The 20369-nt window shown below is 36.6% G+C and overlaps 4 protein-coding genes across 13 annotated transcripts in view; 2 read left to right on the top strand and 2 right to left on the bottom strand.

Annotated features, from left to right (window-relative positions):
- plcd3b (phospholipase C, delta 3b) overlaps positions 1 to 4186 on the bottom strand; it is a 112108-nt gene extending 107922 nt beyond the window's left edge. For 4 of the 5 annotated variants that reach the window (XR_014630196.1, XM_084435171.1, XM_084435168.1 and 1 more), the window contains exons 1-2: positions 4154 to 4186; positions 3573 to 3670 (exon numbers count right to left, since the gene is read on the bottom strand). Coding sequence is in view for 4 of the 5 variants with exons in the window: in XM_084435171.1 (XP_084291297.1) it covers positions 3573 to 3642 (70 nt within the window). In the remaining variant the exon portion in view is untranslated. Of the gene's footprint in view, positions 1 to 3572; positions 3671 to 4093 lie in introns of all 5 variants that reach the window. The other variant, XM_084435169.1, reaches the window with a different exon arrangement.
- A 578-nt stretch (positions 4187 to 4764) lies between these two features.
- On the top strand, positions 4765 to 10247 carry acbd4 (acyl-CoA binding domain containing 4). 4 transcript variants are annotated; one of them, XM_084433666.1, is made up of 11 exons: positions 4824 to 5060; positions 5306 to 5437; positions 5658 to 5778; positions 5904 to 5988; positions 6251 to 6371; positions 6464 to 6592; positions 6895 to 6983; positions 7065 to 7272; positions 8700 to 8914; positions 9306 to 9359; positions 9503 to 10247. In XM_084433666.1, exons 2-11 carry the CDS (start codon positions 5365 to 5367, stop codon positions 9626 to 9628), a joined length of 1221 nt encoding a protein of 406 aa, XP_084289792.1. In that variant the 5' UTR covers positions 4824 to 5060; positions 5306 to 5364; the 3' UTR covers positions 9629 to 10247. The 4 variants fall into 4 exon arrangements, with proteins under 4 accessions (XP_084289795.1, XP_084289794.1, XP_084289792.1 ...); XM_084433667.1 differs by having other exon boundaries at positions 4850 to 5060; positions 8700 to 8887; XM_084433669.1 differs by lacking the exon at positions 5306 to 5437 and having other exon boundaries at positions 4765 to 5060; positions 8700 to 8887.
- A 1409-nt stretch (positions 10248 to 11656) lies between these two features.
- hexim1 (HEXIM P-TEFb complex subunit 1) lies at positions 11657 to 13655 on the top strand. Its single transcript, XM_084433665.1, has 2 exons — positions 11657 to 11938; positions 12158 to 13655. Exon 2 carries the CDS (start codon positions 12174 to 12176, stop codon positions 13149 to 13151), a length of 978 nt encoding a protein of 325 aa, XP_084289791.1. The 5' UTR covers positions 11657 to 11938; positions 12158 to 12173; the 3' UTR covers positions 13152 to 13655.
- A 4076-nt stretch (positions 13656 to 17731) lies between these two features.
- The window catches only part of arhgap23b (Rho GTPase activating protein 23b), a 573311-nt gene continuing 570673 nt past the window's right edge, over positions 17732 to 20369 (bottom strand). For 2 of the 3 annotated variants that reach the window (XM_084435165.1, XM_084435166.1), the window contains exons 22-23: positions 19881 to 19912; positions 17732 to 19220 (exon numbers count right to left, since the gene is read on the bottom strand). In XM_084435165.1, the coding sequence (XP_084291291.1) occupies positions 18333 to 19220; positions 19881 to 19912 (920 nt within the window). In that variant the 3' untranslated portion in view covers positions 17732 to 18332. The remainder of the gene's footprint in view (positions 19221 to 19880; positions 19913 to 20369) is intronic. The other variant, XM_084435167.1, reaches the window with a different exon arrangement.

The raw sequence follows: 20369 nt of genomic DNA, 5'->3' as shown, positions 1-20369 counted from the left end.
AAATGGATTCGTCAAGCAGTGAGGATGAATTTGTTGCCCTCTTTCTTCTTAAAAAGAGAAAAAGAAAGAGGAAATATTGGGTCCATCCAATCCAGAGATTGCGCCGAGAGGAAGGAGAGTTTCACCTCCTTATCAAGGAGTTGCGAAATTATCCCAAACGATTCAAAATTTACCTCAGAATGTCAGTGGAACAGTTTGATGCTTTGCTAGCGATACTGGAGCCACATATTAAAAGAAGACCACCAATTTCCGTGAACCAATCGATCCTGAACAGAAACTGGCAGTATGTCTATGGACGGACACACACACACACACACACACACGCGGCCGGCAGAAGCGCTGGGCAGACAGAACAGCTGTATACAGGTTATATTTTATTCAGTGTCTTTGTAATCCGCATTTTGTTTTTCATACAGTAGGCCTACTTGTGCTGCGAGACGAAGTGTATCAACTTGTCAGACGTCATTCTGGATTTTGTCGTTCGCTTGTACGGTGGCTCTGAATTTTCAAAAAACCTCACAAAACACTGGCTGTGGATGCGAAAAACGCAGAAAATCGAACCCAATCCGAATTTTTTTTTTACGGACGAAAGTTTCGTAGACAGTGTGCAAGCATGATTGACATAACCTGAGGTCGAATTTTTTTTTTAACGTGCGAAAATTTCGGATGCGAATTTCGGACTCAGTGTGCAATGGCCTTAAGACTGATGATTGTGGCACTCAAATCAGTCTTAGGTTTCTATGAAACAAAGCTGTTCTAAACAAAACTGTGTGGAATATTAATAACACCTAATGTGAGTGAAGGCAAAAAGAATGTTTATTTTCTTGAATAGTATAAGTTATATTTCAAAAAGAAAAAAAAACTGCCGTTTGTTCTCTTTCTCTGGCTCGGTCACTGGTTATTGAAATTTCATTGTTAATTTATAACATGACGAGTGGGTCTTTAACTTATCTTCATTTTAAATAAAAAGCTTTTATGTAGGCCTACTCTGTTTTTTTCACCGGCCAGTGATGGTTCTGAAAGAGAGCGCGCAGGTTTGTTATAGTAACAAATACAACTTTCACGCGCATCTGACTGACAGATAAACTGCGACAGATATTAAGTCAAATGCCATGTATACAAATAGGCTATACATAAATGAAACCTAAATAATATTCTATCTATAAATTACAGTAATGTCTTTCTGTCTGTCTGTGTTTGTGTCTGTTATTCGCATATCTCTCGAATCATAAGTTCGATGGATTTCAAACTTGACAGGTGTCTTACTACGGGCACGAGTAAGTGCAGTGCCAAGTTTGACGTTGTTTGGATTTTGAAATGCAAAAGATATCGGTAAATATATCGGTAAAAGAAGCACACATTGGCTTTTGCCGCTCTAGCCGCTGGCCACTCCCCCTCTCACACTGCACACTGAGTGAGCACAGCGCAGGACCAGAGACAGAGAGGGTCGAAGAAAGCAGCGGTGCTTAAGTAGCCTTTTTTCAGAGTTCACTGTGTAGCCTGCTCCCTGAATCGTCGCGCTTATTCATTTGTGGATGTTAACTGAATCTGTAAGTCAGCTACACTGTTTACTTCTGAATATTATATTTTATTCTGGTGCGTTTAACATTATCGCTACTGTGTAATAGTAGCCTATGCTATTCACCAACTAAACATATCGAATACATTTCTAATAAAACTGTACTTTTACTTTGTTACGTTGGGCGACGTTCCTCTCGTTACTTTATTTTAATGCAACACATGTTGTTAAATGCGTAGTTTATACCAAGCGCGCTGTATCTCTGGGCATGAGCGATGTTCAATTCACAAATGAATCACTCTTTTGAGTCGATTCTGTTCAAAGACTTCATCAAACAAGTTGGCAGATCTGTCTAAATCGGTTCGCGAATCAGTTTGAATGATCTGTTCAGTTTCCTGCAGGCACTGAATCGTCTGAAGTGCTTTCAATTCACACTCGACTCGGAGTCGTAACAGGAAGATTTGAGAACATCAAGAGCGTTAGATGAAGTAGCCGTGGACCTACAGTACAGTCAAGTGAAAGCAAATCTGCAAATGCATCATATTTTTGCCAGCGATGAGGATCTTTATTAATTGAACATCTTCGTATGCTGTCTGTGAATGAATGATTGGACGATACATTCGATTTCATTTCATTCAGGTAATACATTTTACAACCAAACAGATTATTACGCCACGATAGCACTACTACAAAGTATGACATTACCTGTTTTTTGGACATATACATTAATTTATACATTAAATAAGCTACCATTGTCCACAGTTTATGAAATGAACACCCGCCATCCCGTGGTAATGTGTGTGCAGTAATGTGAATGCAAAACTCTGCAGAGTCACTTTATTTCGACATTGTCTAATAATCCAAATGTAGTTAGTTGTATAAGTTACTATTATACAAACCAAAGGACAGGCAATGATTTTCGGGCTACAGATGGCAGAAATATTGCTTGTCTCTTCTGTTTTTGTTGCAAAGATAGCCTATCTAATTATGATATTAATTGTCATTTAAATTAAAAATATCTAGGCCTAAATAATATCATGTTATATATATATATATATAGGCCTATATATATGATCCGAAGTAACTAGTAACTAGCTATTTCATTGGATACTTTTTATTCTTACTCAAGTACAACTATTAAGATTATTACTTTTACTTTGAGTAAATATTTCTATAAGTACTTGTACTTTTACTTGACTACAGTTTTTGGATACTCTACCCACCTCTGCCTATTCAGTGCGTTCACAGTCTCTTTCACGGCCATCATTTGTAGTAGCCTATTCACATACTGTTTGCTCAAGCATAGCCTGGTCTCAATGCTAAGTTATTACTGTGTCATGCGCGCTGAAGTTAGCCTGTAACTGTATGATGTTGAATATGCTATGTTCAATAGTTGCCCTGCCTATTCAACAGGATAGCTCATGTAGGCTATGCAGGCTTAAACAAGGTTAACTCTCCTCTTACCGATCGTGACGGGCGGCAAATCCCCATATCCTTACTGTACACCATACCACTTCATCAACTGTATACTACTGTCTACACTGCACTATATGTCATATACTGTTTATACTGCACTACCTGTCTATACTGTGCACATTGCACTTTTCTGCATTTTTGCACTTCTGGTTAGACGCTAACTACCTTTCATTGTCTCTATAATTGTAATCTGCACAATGACACAAATTGAAACTAATGTAAATCTAATCTAATCTAATCTAATCTAAACTCCTGGTACCTGTACACAGATACCCAAATACATGTCCTAATATCACCATTATAAATTGTTTTGCAACCATGTAGTTAAATTTTCCATATTTATTGTATGTCATTATGTCAGTATCAGTATTTGCTTTCTACCATGCACAAATACAAATGTCACTGAACTTTAGCTGTGTAATTGTAACAATGAGCACTCAAACACACCAAACCAATAATTACTAAAAACACACACAAAAAAACAGATTTTGCACGGGCACTGCACTAGTAATAATAATAATAATAATAATGATAATAATAATAATAATAATAATAGCCTAATAATGTAATGACTTACCCAATTTTTTCAGGGGATCGTCTGTTTTAAGGTGGGACGTCCCCGCTCCATTCTTCTCCTTTCTCAACATGACGCAGTAGGTCTTCTTGCGTCTTAAGCTAGAGGGTTTATGATGTGGATAAATAAACGATGGGTGTCTAGTTAGTGTTCAGTAATTATAGCTCTAACTAAACAGTGTAGACACTGCCCCTGTGTGATGAGCTCATGAATGTTAAAAAGCTGCTGTGCCGTAACTATATGACATTACATTTCATTGGCTCCGGTTGTTATTTTACAAGTCTACGATACACAAATTCTAACCTACATAAATATAAAGACAGAAACTGTTACCCCTTAAAGCACATATTTAGATGTCCGATAAAGATGATAGTGTCCAATCTATGCTCTAAAACGGTAACCTCAAATGTATTATCTTAATGAATGGCGATTTAGAATCGCAGCTCTTTCAAATGAGATTAGACACAGACATGGACAAATACAGCGACTGTATCTTCAAATTAAACCGCAAAAATCAAACCCACCGAAAATATACAGCAAACGGGTTTATGATGGCTGGACTAGGCTACATGATGACTTCTTACCATAGACAGCTTTGAGCAGACGATCCTGTGCTGAGATCCGGATTAATAAAATGTCTCCCTCTAGCGATGTCACATTTAAAAACATTTAAAAACAACCAACTGAATCAATCAAAGCTGAATTGCTATTTCAAGCGTAAGGTACGATACAAGTTTAACGTTTGTAGTGTTTTTTTATTCTTCTTCTTCTTTTACATGATTGGTGTACATTAGATATTTTATTTAAATCCAAACAATTTTATAGAAAATACGTTGTGCAAGCTAAACCTAGTGAGAAACGCAATTGAAAGATGTTGAAATGAAAACGCTTAAAAATATTTTTTTTCACAAAACTATACACCATTTTTTTCTGTTTGCTATAAACATTCTTACATTTAGTTCAAATAAACATGTAATTAATTTTCAAACACATTCAATAAATATCTTAATTTCACACGTTAATTTTAAATCGGATTTTTGTCAAATCCATTGTCCATTGTCCATTCTTCTCTCTCTCTCTCTCTCTCTCTCTCTCTCTCTCTCTCTCTCTCTCTCTCTCTCTCTCTCTCTCTCTCTCTCTCTCTCTCTCTGTGTTTATTTTTATTTATTTTTTGCGAATTTAGCAAGGCTCCTATGTGCTGTAAATCCGCGGACATCTCTTGCTGACATTGGCTCTCGTTTTGGGACAGAGACCAATCATCACCGTGAATACTCCATTACGTGACAGAACCAGGAAGTGAACTCCTGGTCGAAATTCCAAAAGTTGAACGATCCATTTTTTTGAGAACAGAAGCATACAGTCCTCAAACTGATTGTACAAGGAAAGCGTGCACCGCTTTTATAAACTCTGTTTTCAACGTGACCGGTCGTTAATATTGTTTGTATTACAGTTATAGTGTTCGGGTGTTATGGCAGCAGCAGTACAGGGCAGGTGAGTTGAACCTAGCTAACTCTGCTTGACCTTCTGGCTAATAACCTGAAATCAGAGAGGGCAGAAAATCTAAGTAATCGGGACAACTAAACATAATTATATGAATTAAATTAGGGGCTGTTAATTTCATAACCTTTCTAAAGTGTCGTCCAAGTAATCCGGGAGCACAATTTCTTCCGAAACTTGATATCTGATCATTGTTTAGAATGGCAGAATGACACATTTGTCACCAATATAATTTACAGGTTGTCCAGTTAATGCACATGCAACAGCAGGAGTGTGGGAAAGATAGAGACCGTATGATATGCCAGCTCTTGCAATGTCAGAGAGACGCTTTCAGACGGCTGTCGACGTCATTCAAGCCCTGCCCAAAAATGGTAGCTTTGCTCACCATTGACAAAAATGACATTATTGTACATAACAGTGATTATGTCATTCAACATGACATCATCTTATTGTAGAAGATGTAAAACTTGCACTGCTTGTAATTGCAAACATTTCTGTAAGTTATAAATATGAGTCCACCACATCACAGTGATTCACATAATTTGTAGCAGCACGTGACACCTATGGTGAATTTAAATTGCACTTGTACAGGTTCCTACAGACCCTCTTATGAAGTGATGCTGCGGTTTTATGGCCTGTACAAACAGGCAGTCAGTGGCCCATGTACAGCGCCACGCCCTGGAATCTGGGACCCTATAGGCCGTTACAAATGGTAAAGTTTTAACCAATTTTGAACATCAAGTTCCATAATGTGCCTAATTAAAGTACATGTGATGAGAGCCGTTTAAAAGGACTGTTTAAAAACTTTAACACAATTTTTTCCTGGTCTTGTGTCAGGGATGCTTGGAATCAGTTGGGAGACATGAGTCGAGAGAGTGCCATGGCTGCATATGTGGATGAAATGAAGAAAGTTGCACAAGAGGTGTGAGAGCTTCATTGAAACCTCATAAATCCATAAAGCAACTTCAGGGAAAAGAAAGTATTGGAAAATGTTCTCTAAATCATGTCGCTGTAGATAACATGCAAATTTGTGTTCAGAGTGGCCAAGCAAATAATTTGTTTCCATATAAATTATTTATATATATATATATATATATATATATATATATATATATATATATATATATATATATAATTGATATGGAAACAAATTATTATAAGTGATATTTATATATCACTAACAGGTAATAGACAACATGCAAATCAATGAGAAGACTGCATCCTTTCTCCACTATTTTGAACCTCTCTATCATGTCATTCATGATATGCCTAGACCTCCAGAGACAGTTTTATCTCTCAGATCAGGTGTGAATTATTATTATTATTATTATTATTATTATTGTAAAATACTATGAGTTCTGTGTGATAAACCTATGATTTCGGTGTTCATTTCAAAGATGTAAATACCAAAGAAACAATTGATGGTTTGGCTGAACATGATGTGGAGAGGGCAACTCAAGAGCCGGCTCTTCAACTGGAGGACACAGAGACGGTCCCTGACAATGAACTTCAACCTGAGAGCACAGGTAGTGGAATGGTTATCTATAAATGTTGGATGTCTATCCAGAAAATTTTGGAGTCCACCAAAACAATCTTTTTCACAAACAAAAGACTTGTACAAACAAATACTTGCAATTTTACTTTTTTACTTTATATTTTATTATATGATATTGGAGCCTACTATGGCTGAAATGCACCAGTCTTGATCACTATCCAGACATGTCTGACCACAGCTGCTTTTTAAACATTGACAGTTGCATACGTAATAAATTATGCTAAGATTGTGTGTGCTGAATTTCTTCTCTTTCATCGCTGTATATGTGTGTAGAGCCACTTCTGTCTGAGGGTCAGGGGCCAACTAGTGACTCAGAGAGTGAAGTCTTCTGTGACTCATTGGAACAGCTGGACACTATAAGGGTCTGAAATTTGATTAAATTGAATTAAAATGTATGTGATGATATATGTCCTACGTATTGTACACTTTTTATGCCATTACAGCTTGCTGCAATGCCAGGTGGTAATTCCAGTTTCCAGAATGGGCATGCACAGACTGAGACCTCTAAAATCCAGGAGCATCATTACAGCCCTCTCTCTCAGATGGGTGTTGGACATGGTGGTGAGGGGGCAGAAGATAGCCATGGTCCTCCCATGAGGAGGAGGACCACAGAAAGACAGGAAATGCAGCAGGAGAGGAGGGGTCCTTCTGGTGAGATTAATCTGGATTTTTAATTCAACATTATAAACCACAACCCCAGTAGACGACTGGGTTCCTCAGGTCACTATTATAAGTGACCCCATATAACAATATTTCAGGTAAATTGTGTTTAAAATATCCAAACACCAGATCCCCACACTAACACTACTGTTCAAAAGTTTGGTCAGTAAGATTTGTTAAAAAAAATGTAAATGCACCAAGGCTCCATTTATTTGATTAAAATACAGTAAAAACAGTAATGCTGTGAAATATTATTACAATTAAAATTGTATAAATTAAATGTATTCCTGTGTTTACAAAGCTGTATTTTCAGAAGCCTTAACTCCAGTCTTCAATGTCTCATGATCCTTCAGAAATCAGTCTAAAGCCCTATTCGGACGGGACTAGTTTTCCAAACGACGTTTGAGTTACAATTCTTATCAACCTACGTCTGTGATTTCATGTACGGATTCGGACGGGACTAACATCTCTGTGTTTATTACCGAGGTAGGAGTGTCTGTGTTTTACATGTGGGCATTGCAGAAGATCACGTGTTCAGAATGCGTGGATTGCGTATGAAATTTTATCAAATGTATTTTGAAATTAAGTACTTTTAAAATTAAGCACTTTGAAATATAAAGTAAAACGTCCTAACGTATTTAGTGTTTTGTAAACATTTCATAAAAATTGTAGTATAAAAAAACTAAATCATCATGATTTTATAGAACTGGGTTCTTATAATAAACCCACTGGAATAAAAAGTTTTAACTTTAACGTTATGTAATTAAGTGCGGAAATGAAAGTAATCTTACCTGAAACTGATATTACAGTAGCCAGTCTTAACAGTTTATGTGATTTGGCTCTTCTTGTTGATTTCATTTTTTTATTTCTTTGCAGTGTACCGAACACATCTACATCCATTATCGGTGCGCAAAAAGCAGAAACTTGAATACCGGCGCAATAGCGAGAGATTGTACGGTAGTTCACGTTGACCAAAACACACAAGAAAAAGCATTTTGGAAAAAAACATTTTCGGCAATCACAGACATTCGCATTCGGACGGGATTAGATTTCTCTGAGGACCGCCGAGTTTGACGAAAAACAGTAGGTAATTTGCTCTGGAATTTTTACAGAGGTCGTGTGAGAAAAAGACAGACAAGGCAGATTCGGACAGGATTAAAATCTCAAAGTACGTCTGTGAAACAGAAATTTCTCTAACGTCCCCCTGTGAAACTAGTCCCGTCCGAATAGGGCTTAATATGCTGATTTGGTGCTCAAGAAATAAAATTGTCTCAGGTCTGAAGCAGAATTCACTCAAATTATCTTGACCACATTATTAGTGCAGATTAAAGTTTGGATGTTGTCCCCAATATTGAAAGCATGTTGAAGATAAAAAGCTAAACAAAAAAACATTATGTATGCATATGTTTTTGTTCCAGGTTATATGTCTCACCGCATTGCCAGATGGCCGGAGCGGCTCTCCTCAGGGGCTGGTTCAGGGCGAGGGGGCGGAGACGATTCTAAAGGTGGGCCTTACGGGCTACAGGACGGCCAGGTGCAGCAGCAGATCATTCATGCCTTACAGCAACTCAGAGAGGCCATGCAGAGTGTCATGGAGCGACTAGAGGTAGTTGAAGGTCTTGCAACTGCAAATGTAAGAAAGCTGAATAAAATAAAAACCAAAAATGTGCATGCTATATTTGTCAAAATTGAGCAGTCAAAGAATAGAGAAAGGATGCTGCATGATTTCATTTAGTTAATATTAATTTGAATATAAAAATCAAAAGTTTTAAGAATTTTAAAATGGCTTAAATATAAAAAATGTTGATCACCATAAGTATTCATCATAACTGCTGTCATATATGTTGTGCTACTTTAAATGTCATGATACATTTTTTTAATTTGTTCTGAAAAGTATTTTCTGCATTAATCTTTTAGTTTTACCACTAGTTTTTTTTTTTTGGGATGAGTGAATAAAAATTAACTCCATGATTTGACATGTATCTTTGTTTTTATTTTATCTGCATCTGTATATTTATTTTAAGGCTCAAAATTCACAATGGAGATCCCATTTACAATTCACAGCTGCAGAGGATGAGGTAAAACTTCTGACAGACTTGAGCATCAGTCTCGAGAAGGAATTAATGCTTGTCACTGCTTCTCAATCATACAGTATGTATTTTGATCAAATACATGTGGAAAAGAAAATTCTTCAATATTTTAATTTCTGTTTTGCTGACAGGAGAAATGGTGGCCATTGGACTTCTCTGGACGCACATTGCTGCTGTTGTTGGTGTGGCCTTTTGTGACTCAGGGCGTAATGTTTTTGTTGAGACGGAAGAAGAGAAAGATTCATGTGTGTATATAAATTTACTGTACTGAGTAGAAATGAAAGTAACAGTCAAGCTAAAGAATAATCATAATTGTGACCTGGTGTATAACAAAGTATAGCACTTGTTTGTTAGCGTAAGGTGTAGAGAGGAAATGTTCTAACCTCATATCTCTGAAATGTGATCATTTAATCTTGTATGAACAAGATGAGTGCAGTTCTGGAGCTGATTATGTTATTAAATGTTCATTATGTGTTCCATGTAATGCTGGTTAAATGTAGCTGTGTGCAGAGACTGTCAATAATGATATCCATTCTCTGGTATTTTGAAAATAAGTCATGTTAATTAGTATGTCTATGTTGATGGTTGAAAATGTAAATGCCTTCTGCACCACAAAGGAGTACAGACCTGCTGATCATACTTGCAGAATGCAGACAGTGGCATTTGCGTGGGGAACATAACATGCACAGATTCAGAAGCTGTCACTCTGATGATAAAAGGACCAGCAATACAATATCTTCTGACCATAAACCAGATTTTTATTTGTTTTACAATGAGATGATACAAATAAATGCAAAAAAAAAAAAAAAAGTGCATTGTGTATAATATAATGATCGTCCATTTTTCATTTCAATTAAACGTTAAATTTCGACAGAACCTATATTTGTTGGGTTATCTTTTGTGTAGCTGCAACTAATTTGAGTTTGAATGGGTAACCTACTATATGCATTTAGTAATATATAGGTGAGTAGATTCAAACTAAATTAAGTTATTTAGGAACTAGCATCGTTTTATGTTAGATGCCATCATCTAGGTCAAATTCACGTACATTGAACGTAATTCATTGTCTCCGTGCAATTATAGCAAATATCGGGATTCTTCCATTCGTTCTGTGGTTTGCGTTCTTAAAACAAATGCCTACTGTGTGAAATATGACGACCATTTCTTAGCACTACTGATGTGTTTGGAGTTGTGCTTTTACTCTCTTTTGACTGAAACGTTTTTTTTTTAACGTAAAAATGATATCAAACTGTTCTGTTTTGGTTTGTTTTTTTAAACAGAAGCCAGACAGCTTGCTAACTTCCCTAGCACACATTAATTTGTGAGCGTGCGAGCCAACAATGGGGTTTAATTTCTTAAACCTACGCATTTCCATATGTTAAGAGACAATGCATTGGTGTATTCTAAAACGACTTCTTAGGCAATATCGTGAAAGTGTACATCTAATCTGCTCTTCAATATACTAGTAAGCTTTGCCAGCTAGCTTGTAGCTAAATCCAACTGTTATGTCTGGCAGAGCCAGGGAATTCTAAACATTTAAGTGTCTATATATGAAATGCATGTTCGAACTAAGTAGAGAGGTTTTAGTCTTATTTATTTTACCACTTTGTTTGTGCTAACTTATTCATGTTAATCTAGACTCCATTACCCAGCTAGCTGGCTAGCGAACATATTGCTAAACAATCGCTTCATCGTTAGAGATCAATACACGTAACAACGCCACGACGTTTTATATTTTGTGTTGTGATGTGACATTTCACTTGAACAAGGGAAAAATAACTTTAGTCGTTATAAATTGCAAGTTCGTCATCACCGTGAACACAATCGTTACTCTTCACATTGAATAGTGAGATACTGGCTGCTGTTAAAAGAACTACTTTATGCGTGAGGGGTGATCAATCCTCACAAGGGCGCAGGGTGTGGGTTTAATTGTCAAGGTAGAGATGCAAAATAAACAAACGCGATGGAATACACTATCATTGTGTGCTTTATACATACAAAACAGCATCAACACACTTTGTAGTATTATGTCTTTGTAAATCGGTGAAAGTTGAATGTGTCGTAGAATGAGGCGGATGTTTCTACCCGCTTCGGACACGCTTGGTAGAGTCCACTGGAGTGGCCGGGACAGCTTTCTTTTTGATTGACAACAAATTCCACCAATCAGAATGCCTCTATGGTTCAGCGAGTGCACAAAAAACTTTTTATCCAATGAAAATTGCGAGTGGGCGTAACCTGCTCAGGACCGAAAACAGTTGTTGAATTGTGGGTAATGAATTTTTTGGGTCAGAGATAAAGTATGTGTCAATGCCTAGTGGGACTTCAAGTCCCACAAAGCAGGAAAAAAACTGGAGGACTGGCCGCATGCGCCTTTACGTGGGGGAGGTAATAAATTCACAAGCCCCACAGTTCCCCGTAGCAGAAGCGAATTGGAGTTTGCTTTGGAGGGAAATGTTCTCGTACCCGTCGAGAAACCAAGTCAATAGTAGAGGCAGAGGGAACGAAAAGAGTTAACATTAACAGTCTTAGGTAGCATAATAACTCAAATACGAGATTTGAGTTGAACGGTAAGGTACCTCAAATTTTACTTATGCGAGTTTGTTAATGCTGTTTATTATGTATGTTAAAAATCGTTCACTTTGAGTAAACATTTCCCTTTTGTCCCCAGTGTTTTGGTGGGTTGTTTTCAATGGCAGTGTTTATGAAGTTGATTTCAATTCCATATCTCAGTTTAACAAAGGAGGGTTTCCCTCATCTCACTGATCACAAACTTGTATCTCCTTCAGGTGGGAGTGTACAGTTATGGAGCTTATTAAAGAAGAAACTGTACCGGAGGATGACAGCAGAGGGCGGCAGAGAGATGGTTTGGCAAGTGTTGTCCCCTCAAAACAAGTGCAAAGAAATCAACTGGAGATCTGTCCGGGTCTGGTGTCTGGAGATGTACATCCTATGTGCCGCGGCCGGGATAGGAGCGATCCGGAGCCCAAGGCTGGCGACGCAGCAAGTGACGACGGGTTTCCTGTGGACAAAACAAGTAATAAGAGAGACTCCGATTGCACGAGTCTAAACACAGAGGGGCTGTCAGATGGCCGCCAGGGCAAGAAGAAACACAGACGGCGACCCTCCAAAAAAAAGCGCCGCTGGAAGCCTTACTTCAAATTAACCTGGGAGGAAAAGAAAGAGCTGGATGAACGCGAGACTGCGCGGGCGTCGCGGGTGCGTGCCGAAATGTTCGCCAAAGGTCTCCCCGTCGCACCATACAACACCACCCAGTTCCTGATGGAGGAACACGACCGAGAAGAACCTGACCTCAACACGGAGCTTGTCAGCCGAAAAGCCGGGGCTATCCGCTCCGATGACACGGCCAGTGAGGATGAGAATTTCGAGGCCGAAGAGGAAGACGAGGAGGAAGGGACCGGCGGCGGCGGCGGCGAAGGGAGCGACGGAATGGGCAGACCCGGGCACGCAGGCGGGGAGTTTTTGCAGAGAGACTTCTCTGAGACATATGAGAGGTACCACGTCGAGACTCTCCAAAATATGTCCAAACAAGAACTGGTTAGGGAATACCTGGAGCTGGAGAAGTGCATGTCGCGGTTAGAGGAGGAGAACAACTGGCTTCGCCACGTCCGGAGAAATCCCGAGTCCCCTGCTGACGGCACTGGCGCTCAGCGCGTGCGGGAGCTGGAGATTGAGGTGGAGAGACTGAGAGCCGAGAACGAGTTATTACTCAAAACCCCCAAAAGTAAAGGGCCAGGACTCAACCTGTCTCAGTCGAGCTGAATCGATGTTTCATTTCCGTTTTACAAGTCAAATCGTTTCACTGTCTTGGTGTAAACAGCATCTCTATGGTAGCTAAAACCCTCTCAGCCTATGCCATCTGAAGGTAATGTTTTTCTGACAGAAAATTGTATTAAAATCTTTCGTGCGGACCCACATATTTGGTCAGTCTACACTAATGTATGTTAGTCGTTTGTACGATTAAATTGACTTAAAGAATAGCTTGCAATGCTTTTCATGTTATGTAAAAACAAGTTTTTGCCATGACGTCACAATCACATCTCGGCTAGTTTCGGGTGTTTTGTTAATTTACAATAATTGTTGAATGTTTGAAAGCGCCTTTCATTCAGAAACAGAGCAAACATGCAGCGTTTCAGATTCATATTTAATGGCGTATAGCCTATGCTTCAGTGTGTTAATGCATGACAAGACAGTTTGTTGTAAACAGTGGAAACCCATTAATGGTGTTTTGCCCAAATATATTGTCGATTAAATTATTTCACGGTTTAGGTCTAATTTTATTTCTTTATGTTGCCGTTATATTTTATTTATATTAGTCTTTAGATAATAAAAAATCATATACATTTCTGAGAATTTCCTTGACACTCCCCTTTATGTGGACAAACCAATAATAATATAATGTTGAAAAAGGAGACGCTACTTTTTTTTTTTTTTTCAACAAGCAACCAAATGTAAAATGTACTCGCATGCATTTTTAAAATTCTATTTAAAAACCTAAAGAAAAAAAAAACTTTTATTTACAGGCCTGGAACAGTATGCTAAATTATCTTTTTTTTTGGTGTTGTTTTTTTAATGAATATTTTACAGATACTCTATTTTTTGTGTTCTTCAATTTTTTAATTTACAGATATTTAAGCATTGCCAAGGAGCATGAAAAAGCAGATTTCTTTTTAGGAAGAAAAAAAAAAGAGGGAGACTTTTTTTTTTTTTTTTTTTTTTTTGCTTGAAAACGAAATTAGTATGACCATGAGATTCAGAAGGCTGAAAAATTAAGAAAATGTGAACGAATGCAGTTGGGTCCCAAGGACTTGGATCCCTTTTCTAGTACACAATGTTTCATTGTTGTTTTTGTTTTGTTTTTTTACTAAAATTCAGTAATCATTAACAACTGCAGAGTCATGGATATTCGTTGGTCAGAAGATGTGATTCTGATATTTTCTCAAATATCTTTTGTGTAATTTTCACAGAAATAGAAACATACAATACCGTTCAAAAGTTTAGGGTTGGTAAGATTCAATGTTTTTGAAATAAGTCTCTTATGCTGACTAAGGATTCAATTGTTTGAAGAAAAATACAGCAAAAACCACAAGATTGTGAAATATATTAACATATAAAATGTTTATTTAAATTGTAGTAATGTTTTAAAATGTTATTTATTTCTGCAATGGCAAAACTGAATTTTCTGCAGTCACTTGATCCTTCAGAAATCATTCTAACATGCTGATTTGCTGCTCAAGAAACATATCTTAGTATCTGTGTTGAAAACAGTTGTGCTGCTTATTTTGGGGAAAACTGATAAATTTAAGGATTATTTGATGAAAGTTGAAAAGAACAGCATTTGAAATACAAGCTTTAAGAACATTATAAATTACATTTCTTTGTCTCTTTTGATTAATATTATGCTTCCTTGCTGAATGAAAGTATTCATCTTTTTTTTTTTTTTTTTTTTTTTTTTTTATCCTATCCTACTGACCCCAGACTTATGAATGGTAGTGTATGTTTTACCTTTTTTAACTCCTTAGTGTACAACACTCAGTCTGAGCATTATAAGTTGGCTGTAGCGATATTTGTTGTTCTGTGTGAAATAGAAAGTTAAAAAGAACAGCATTTATTTGAAGTACAAACCTTTTAGAACATTATAAATTAAATGCCTTTGTCTCTTTGATTAATATTATGCATCCTTGCTGAATAAAAGGGGGAAAAAAAACCTACTGACCCAAACTTTTGAACGGTAGTGTATGTTTTAGCCATTTTTTTAATTTATTTTTTATACTCAATGTACAACATGGACCCCACAGAGAAACAAGACATTCTTTATATAACAGCACAAAGATAAACCAGTATACTGACTTGCACAATAGGAAAAAATTAAAAACAAATCATATTATATTTATCATTTGTACACTGAGGTTAATTTGGCAAGGCTTTGTACATTTGTTGCAAAAGTTGGTCCACACATTCACCCATATACTGTATGTACATGCACAGGGAAGTAAAAACAAACGTGATGTTCACAGTATAGGCTACATTAACTCAAGATTAGATCTTAAGGGGATATTAAGTTGACACACTTCCTGGTCACAAAAGATTAATTTCACAGGTGTATCAAAGCCATCATGGAGCAAAACATGCTAAAAATAGGAAGTAGAGGAAAGAGCACAGTGAGTTGGTTATTCAAGGATAATCGCTAATATATCTTGTTTTGACATCAATCTGCAGTTCTGTCAATGCAGCTTTTATTGCATTGGAAAACTGTTAAAGGGCAGGTATTGGTTTTTGCAAGGGGGGAGAACAATTTCACACCGCAATCTGTTTTGAGGAACTAGTTTGAAGGCAGTTTAATATCTTTATTATGGATATGTAGGCTACTATAGATGTCTTGTTATACTGCTCTCTGGAATACCGGTACTTGATTATGATAGGTCAATAGTGCAAGTGCACGAGTGCAATTCTAAACACAATAAGCCAAAAATTATTCAGCCCCCTTCCACTCTCATGAAGCACTGTGAATTAAGTAATTCTCCCTTTGCTTTCAAACTACTTAAATATTTGTGTGTGAGGGATGGGCAACTTCGATCTGGAGGGCAGGTGTTCTGTAGAGTGTAGTTCCAAACTTTCATCCCTAATCAAACATAAAATGTACCAGTCAAAAATTTGGAAACATTACTAAATTATGTTTGGTTAGGGATTCATTTTTTATTTTATTTTTTTCTCTTATGCTCGCCATGGCTAAATTTATTTCATGAAAAATACAGTAAAACCAGAAATATTAAAAATTTAAAGAACTGTTTTCTATTTGAATATATTTATAGTGTATATATATATATATATATATATATATATATATATATATATATATATAGTAATTTATTCCTGTGATGACAAAGCAGAATTTTCAGCAGTCATTACTTTAGTCTTTAGTGTCACATGATCCTTCATAAATCATTCTAATGGGCTGATTTGGTGCTCAGGTAACAATTATTAGTAGTATCAATGATGCAGTTGTCAATGTTGATAACATTTTTGTGGCAATTGTGATATTTCTTTCAGGATTCTTTGATGAATACAAAGTTAAATGAACAGCATTTATTTACATTTCTTAAATATAAATATTTTGTAACATTATAAATGTCTTTACTGTCGATCACTTCATTTTTTTTAATTTTTTTATTTCATGCATCCTTGATGAATAAAAGTATGCTTGGTGAGCAGAAGAGATTTTTCAAAAAAATTATATTGACATGTACTTAGGTACCTTCAAAAGTTTGGGAATGGTAAGATTTTTAATGTGTGTAATATAAGTCTCTTATGCTCACCAAGGTTGCATTTATTTTGATTAAAAATACAAAAGAAAACCGTAATATTGTGCAATATTACAATTTAAAATAACTGTTTTCTATTTTAATATATTTTAAAGTGTAATTTATTCTTGTGATGCAAAGCTTTTCAGCATCATTACTCCAGTCTTCAGTGTCACATGATCCTTCAGAAATCATTCTAATATACTGATTTGCATTAAATGCATATTATTCAGCAAGGATGCATTAAATTGATCAAAAGTGACAGTAAATACATTTATAATGTAACAAAATATTATATTTCAAATAAATGAAATGAACTTTCTATTAATCAAAGAATCCTGATTTTTTTATTTTTTTTATTTTTTTATTTTATTTTTTACAAAACTGTTTTCACGATTGATAATAATAAGGAATGTTTTTGAGCATCAAATTAGCATATCAGAATGATTTCTGAAGGATCATATGTGACACTGAAGACATGAGTAATGATGCTGAAAATTCAGCTTTGCATCACAGGAATAAATAACAAAACAAACAAAAAATATAAGTTATTTTAAATTGTCACATTATTTAACAATGTTACTTTTTTTTTTATTTTTTTTTTTATCAAATAAATGCAGCCTTGGTGAGCATAAGAGACTTCTATTAAAAACACTAACCCCTGGTTTCACAGACAGGGCTTAAGACTAGTCCTAGACTAAAATGTAAGTCTGAGCTGTTTCCACTGAAATAAACTTGCACTGACTGATCTTAAAAATATATCAGTGCCTTTTTAGTTTTAAGATGCACATCGGTAATGTTTTTTTCTAAGCATGTTTATAAAAATTACTTAAATGTCCTAATTGATCTATGGTCTAATCCTGGCTTAGTCTAAGCCCTGTCTGTGAAACCGGGCCTAAATATATTACCGATCCAAACTTTTGAAGGACAGTGTGTCAGTATATATATATATATATATATATATATATATATATATATATATATATATATATATATATATATATATATATATATATATATATATTGTATATACTGTATGCACATTTTGCAACAAACTTAAAATATATTGTTTTAAGCAGTGTTTTTTTTAAAAACCCTAACCTCAACTCTTTAACAAGGACCTTTTAAAAATTCCTAATGGAAAAAAGTATGCAAACCAAGGCTGCTGAAAAAGTGGGTGGGCACTGTTGCACTCTATATTCACTGGCATCTGTAGCACTGTATGAAGCACAGCTCACAAATATTTTTGTATTTGATGAGTAGCGTGTAGCTGGCTAATATACAGTCAGATGGTCATTACCACAAAACGTATTTTGTGACTGACAGCCTGAATGTAAATTATCTGCTACATATTTATGCTATGTATTCTTAAAGTGGAAGCTCTGAATGGCATTTTCAAACTCAGACACTCAAAATACTTTACTGCACCTGTTTGTAGGTGCCACATTGTGCTTAATAATGCTTTTGTCACTTGTTGATATCATGAGAGTGGTGTTATGTCATATGGTTGTGGCATTGTGGCTTTAGCTGCCAGGCTGTGCAGGAGGGGGTGAGGGGACAAAAAAGCATTAAAGTTGAGAAGAGCTGAAGTTGGCAAGGGTTTTTTTATGTGTTTCATGTTTTATAGTGTCTTATTGCTTGGTCATCCCTCCCAGGGCATATTAACCAGAACTGTGTGGCGCCTCCAGTCTCGTCTCCTGCGGCGTGTCTCCATTGAGCCTGCTTGCTGCTTGCTCCCTGCTCCCCAAAGGCAATCGACTGTTCGGTTGACCTGCTCTTGACACATCCAGACCTGCTGAAGAGACGGCTCCCTGCTGCTCCAACCGGGCAACACAGCCTGACGCAGTTTCTCTTGACCTCTAACGAGAGATGCTTTGACTCTTGAGAAGTCCAGGTGTGTGTGAGAGGCCCGTTCCTCTCCAGTCTGGCTCCGCTCTACATATAGCGAGTGAGGTCGCACTCTTTCTTCTCTCAGTTTCCTCCATGTGAGACTGCGAGTGATATTCAATGGCTGTGGTGGATTGGAGCAGATGGAGGCAGAGGACTTGGTCAGCTTTAATGAGGCTTCGAGTCTCGACACACTGTGGTGGTTTGAATAAAGGAAACTCGGAGAGCGCCGAGAGCGAATCCGACCCGTTTGTGCTCTCTCAGAAACCTTCACTTTTATCTCATCCTGTTCCTTCTGCATAATGACGTCGTCCTCCTCCTCCTCTGTCACCCTTTCTTCTTCTTGGCCCTCCACCACCTGTTTTGGTTTTCCCTCCATCTCGCTGACTTCCTCAGTCTCTTCTTCTGATTTTCGGGGTGGGCGTCTACTTTGTCTTGTTTCGCTGTCCCCTTGAACCTTGCTGTTGCCACTCATTTCCTCATAGTTGCTGGCTTTGATTGGTTCATGTTCAGAGTCTTCATCAGTGCTGCTGCCTTCGGGGAAGGTGCTTTGGTGTTTCTTTCTCTTTCGGGTCATGGCTGATATGATGGACAGGGGGAGGAAGTCTTTGGCACTTAGGTCTTTCTTGGAGGTGGAAGTTCCCTGTGATGAAAGTTGCATTTTAATGCAGAGCTCAAAAAAATGTTGCACCATTTCTTCTAATGAAAGCTTGCGCTCAGCAAAAAAAAAAAAAAAAAAAAAAAATTTGTTATCAGAAGTTTATCCAGGAGGCATGAAAATCTGGAATTCTAAATCTTTTAAATAAATCTGCTCTTTGGATAATTTTGAAATCATGCTGGATTCCACGATCATCTGGTTTGAGACAAACTTGTGGAGCTCATGCATCTCAAGTCCTGCTGTCATTAAAGCAAAAGGGTTTCCAAAATACTAAGACATTCCTGTTCATTTTTATGTTAGACTTTTTACTCATTGTTATGCTGATAGTATAATTTATAATGGAAAAATATTATATTATAAATTCTATTATAAATAATAAGTTGTTTTCACTAACAATCTTAGACTTGGGCACTACTGTATGTGTAATAAAACCACACAAAAAAAAAAAAATTAAAAAGGGGTCTTTGCCTTTGCAACTTGCAATGAAAAATAGCTATGCCACTGTTTAATACAAAACAATATATAATTAATAATAGAAGAAAAAAAAGACATAATAAAATAACTGCAAAATACCCATTAAGAAATATTTAGGGCTGGTCAATTTTCTCATTCCGCAAAAGTTCATTTTAGACCCTGATCTCTTACCTTAGATTTAGCTGAGTCACTAGTGGTGAAATCTGTATAGGGGAGGAAAAGGAACAATACAGTCAGGGAGCTCATTGTTAGACACTGAGCTTTATCTGAGAATTTAAAGCAAGATAAATGGAGACATTTGGGAGTGTAATCTGTGCTGTATGTCTTTAAAGCTGAAGTGTGTATTTCTGCACTGCTAGTGTCACCAATGGAATTTAAGATACTGTCTGTTTTCAAACAAATGTCCCCCTAATTGATTTGGATAGATAGTCCCACCTGAAACTTAGACTTTTGGTTGAGCCAATATTGCCTTTATACTACAACCAACAGAGCAATAGCCTTACGGAGGATTTTACACCCCACATATTTACAACCTATTTGTCTTGTATTTGTATGTTTTGCATCTTAAACAGAGATGAGAACATATTTTAACATTAAAAATTACACACTTCACCTTTAAGAGCTAAAAACACTTCTGAAAGAATAGATTTACAAAATTGA

The sequence above is a fragment of the Rutilus rutilus genome, assembly GCF_951802725.1.
Source record: "Rutilus rutilus genome assembly, chromosome: 16".
Taxonomy (NCBI): domain Eukaryota; kingdom Metazoa; phylum Chordata; class Actinopteri; order Cypriniformes; family Leuciscidae; genus Rutilus; species Rutilus rutilus.
This window is presented reverse-complemented; position numbering and strand designations above follow the sequence as displayed.

Excerpts from the sequence above, each read along its gene's own strand:
- hexim1 (XM_084433665.1), top strand. The coding sequence starts at position 12,174 with ATGGAGCTTATTAAAGAAGAAACTGTACCGGAGGATGACAGCAGAGGG.
- acbd4 (XM_084433666.1), top strand. The coding sequence starts at position 5,365 with ATGCCAGCTCTTGCAATGTCAGAGAGACGCTTTCAGACGGCTGTCGAC. Across the intron at positions 5,438-5,657 it reads TCAAGCCCTGCCCAAAAATG|GTTCCTACAGACCCTCTTAT; the intron begins GTAGCTTTGCTC and ends GCACTTGTACAG. Across the intron at positions 6,593-6,894 it reads ACTTCAACCTGAGAGCACAG|AGCCACTTCTGTCTGAGGGT; the intron begins GTAGTGGAATGG and ends ATATGTGTGTAG.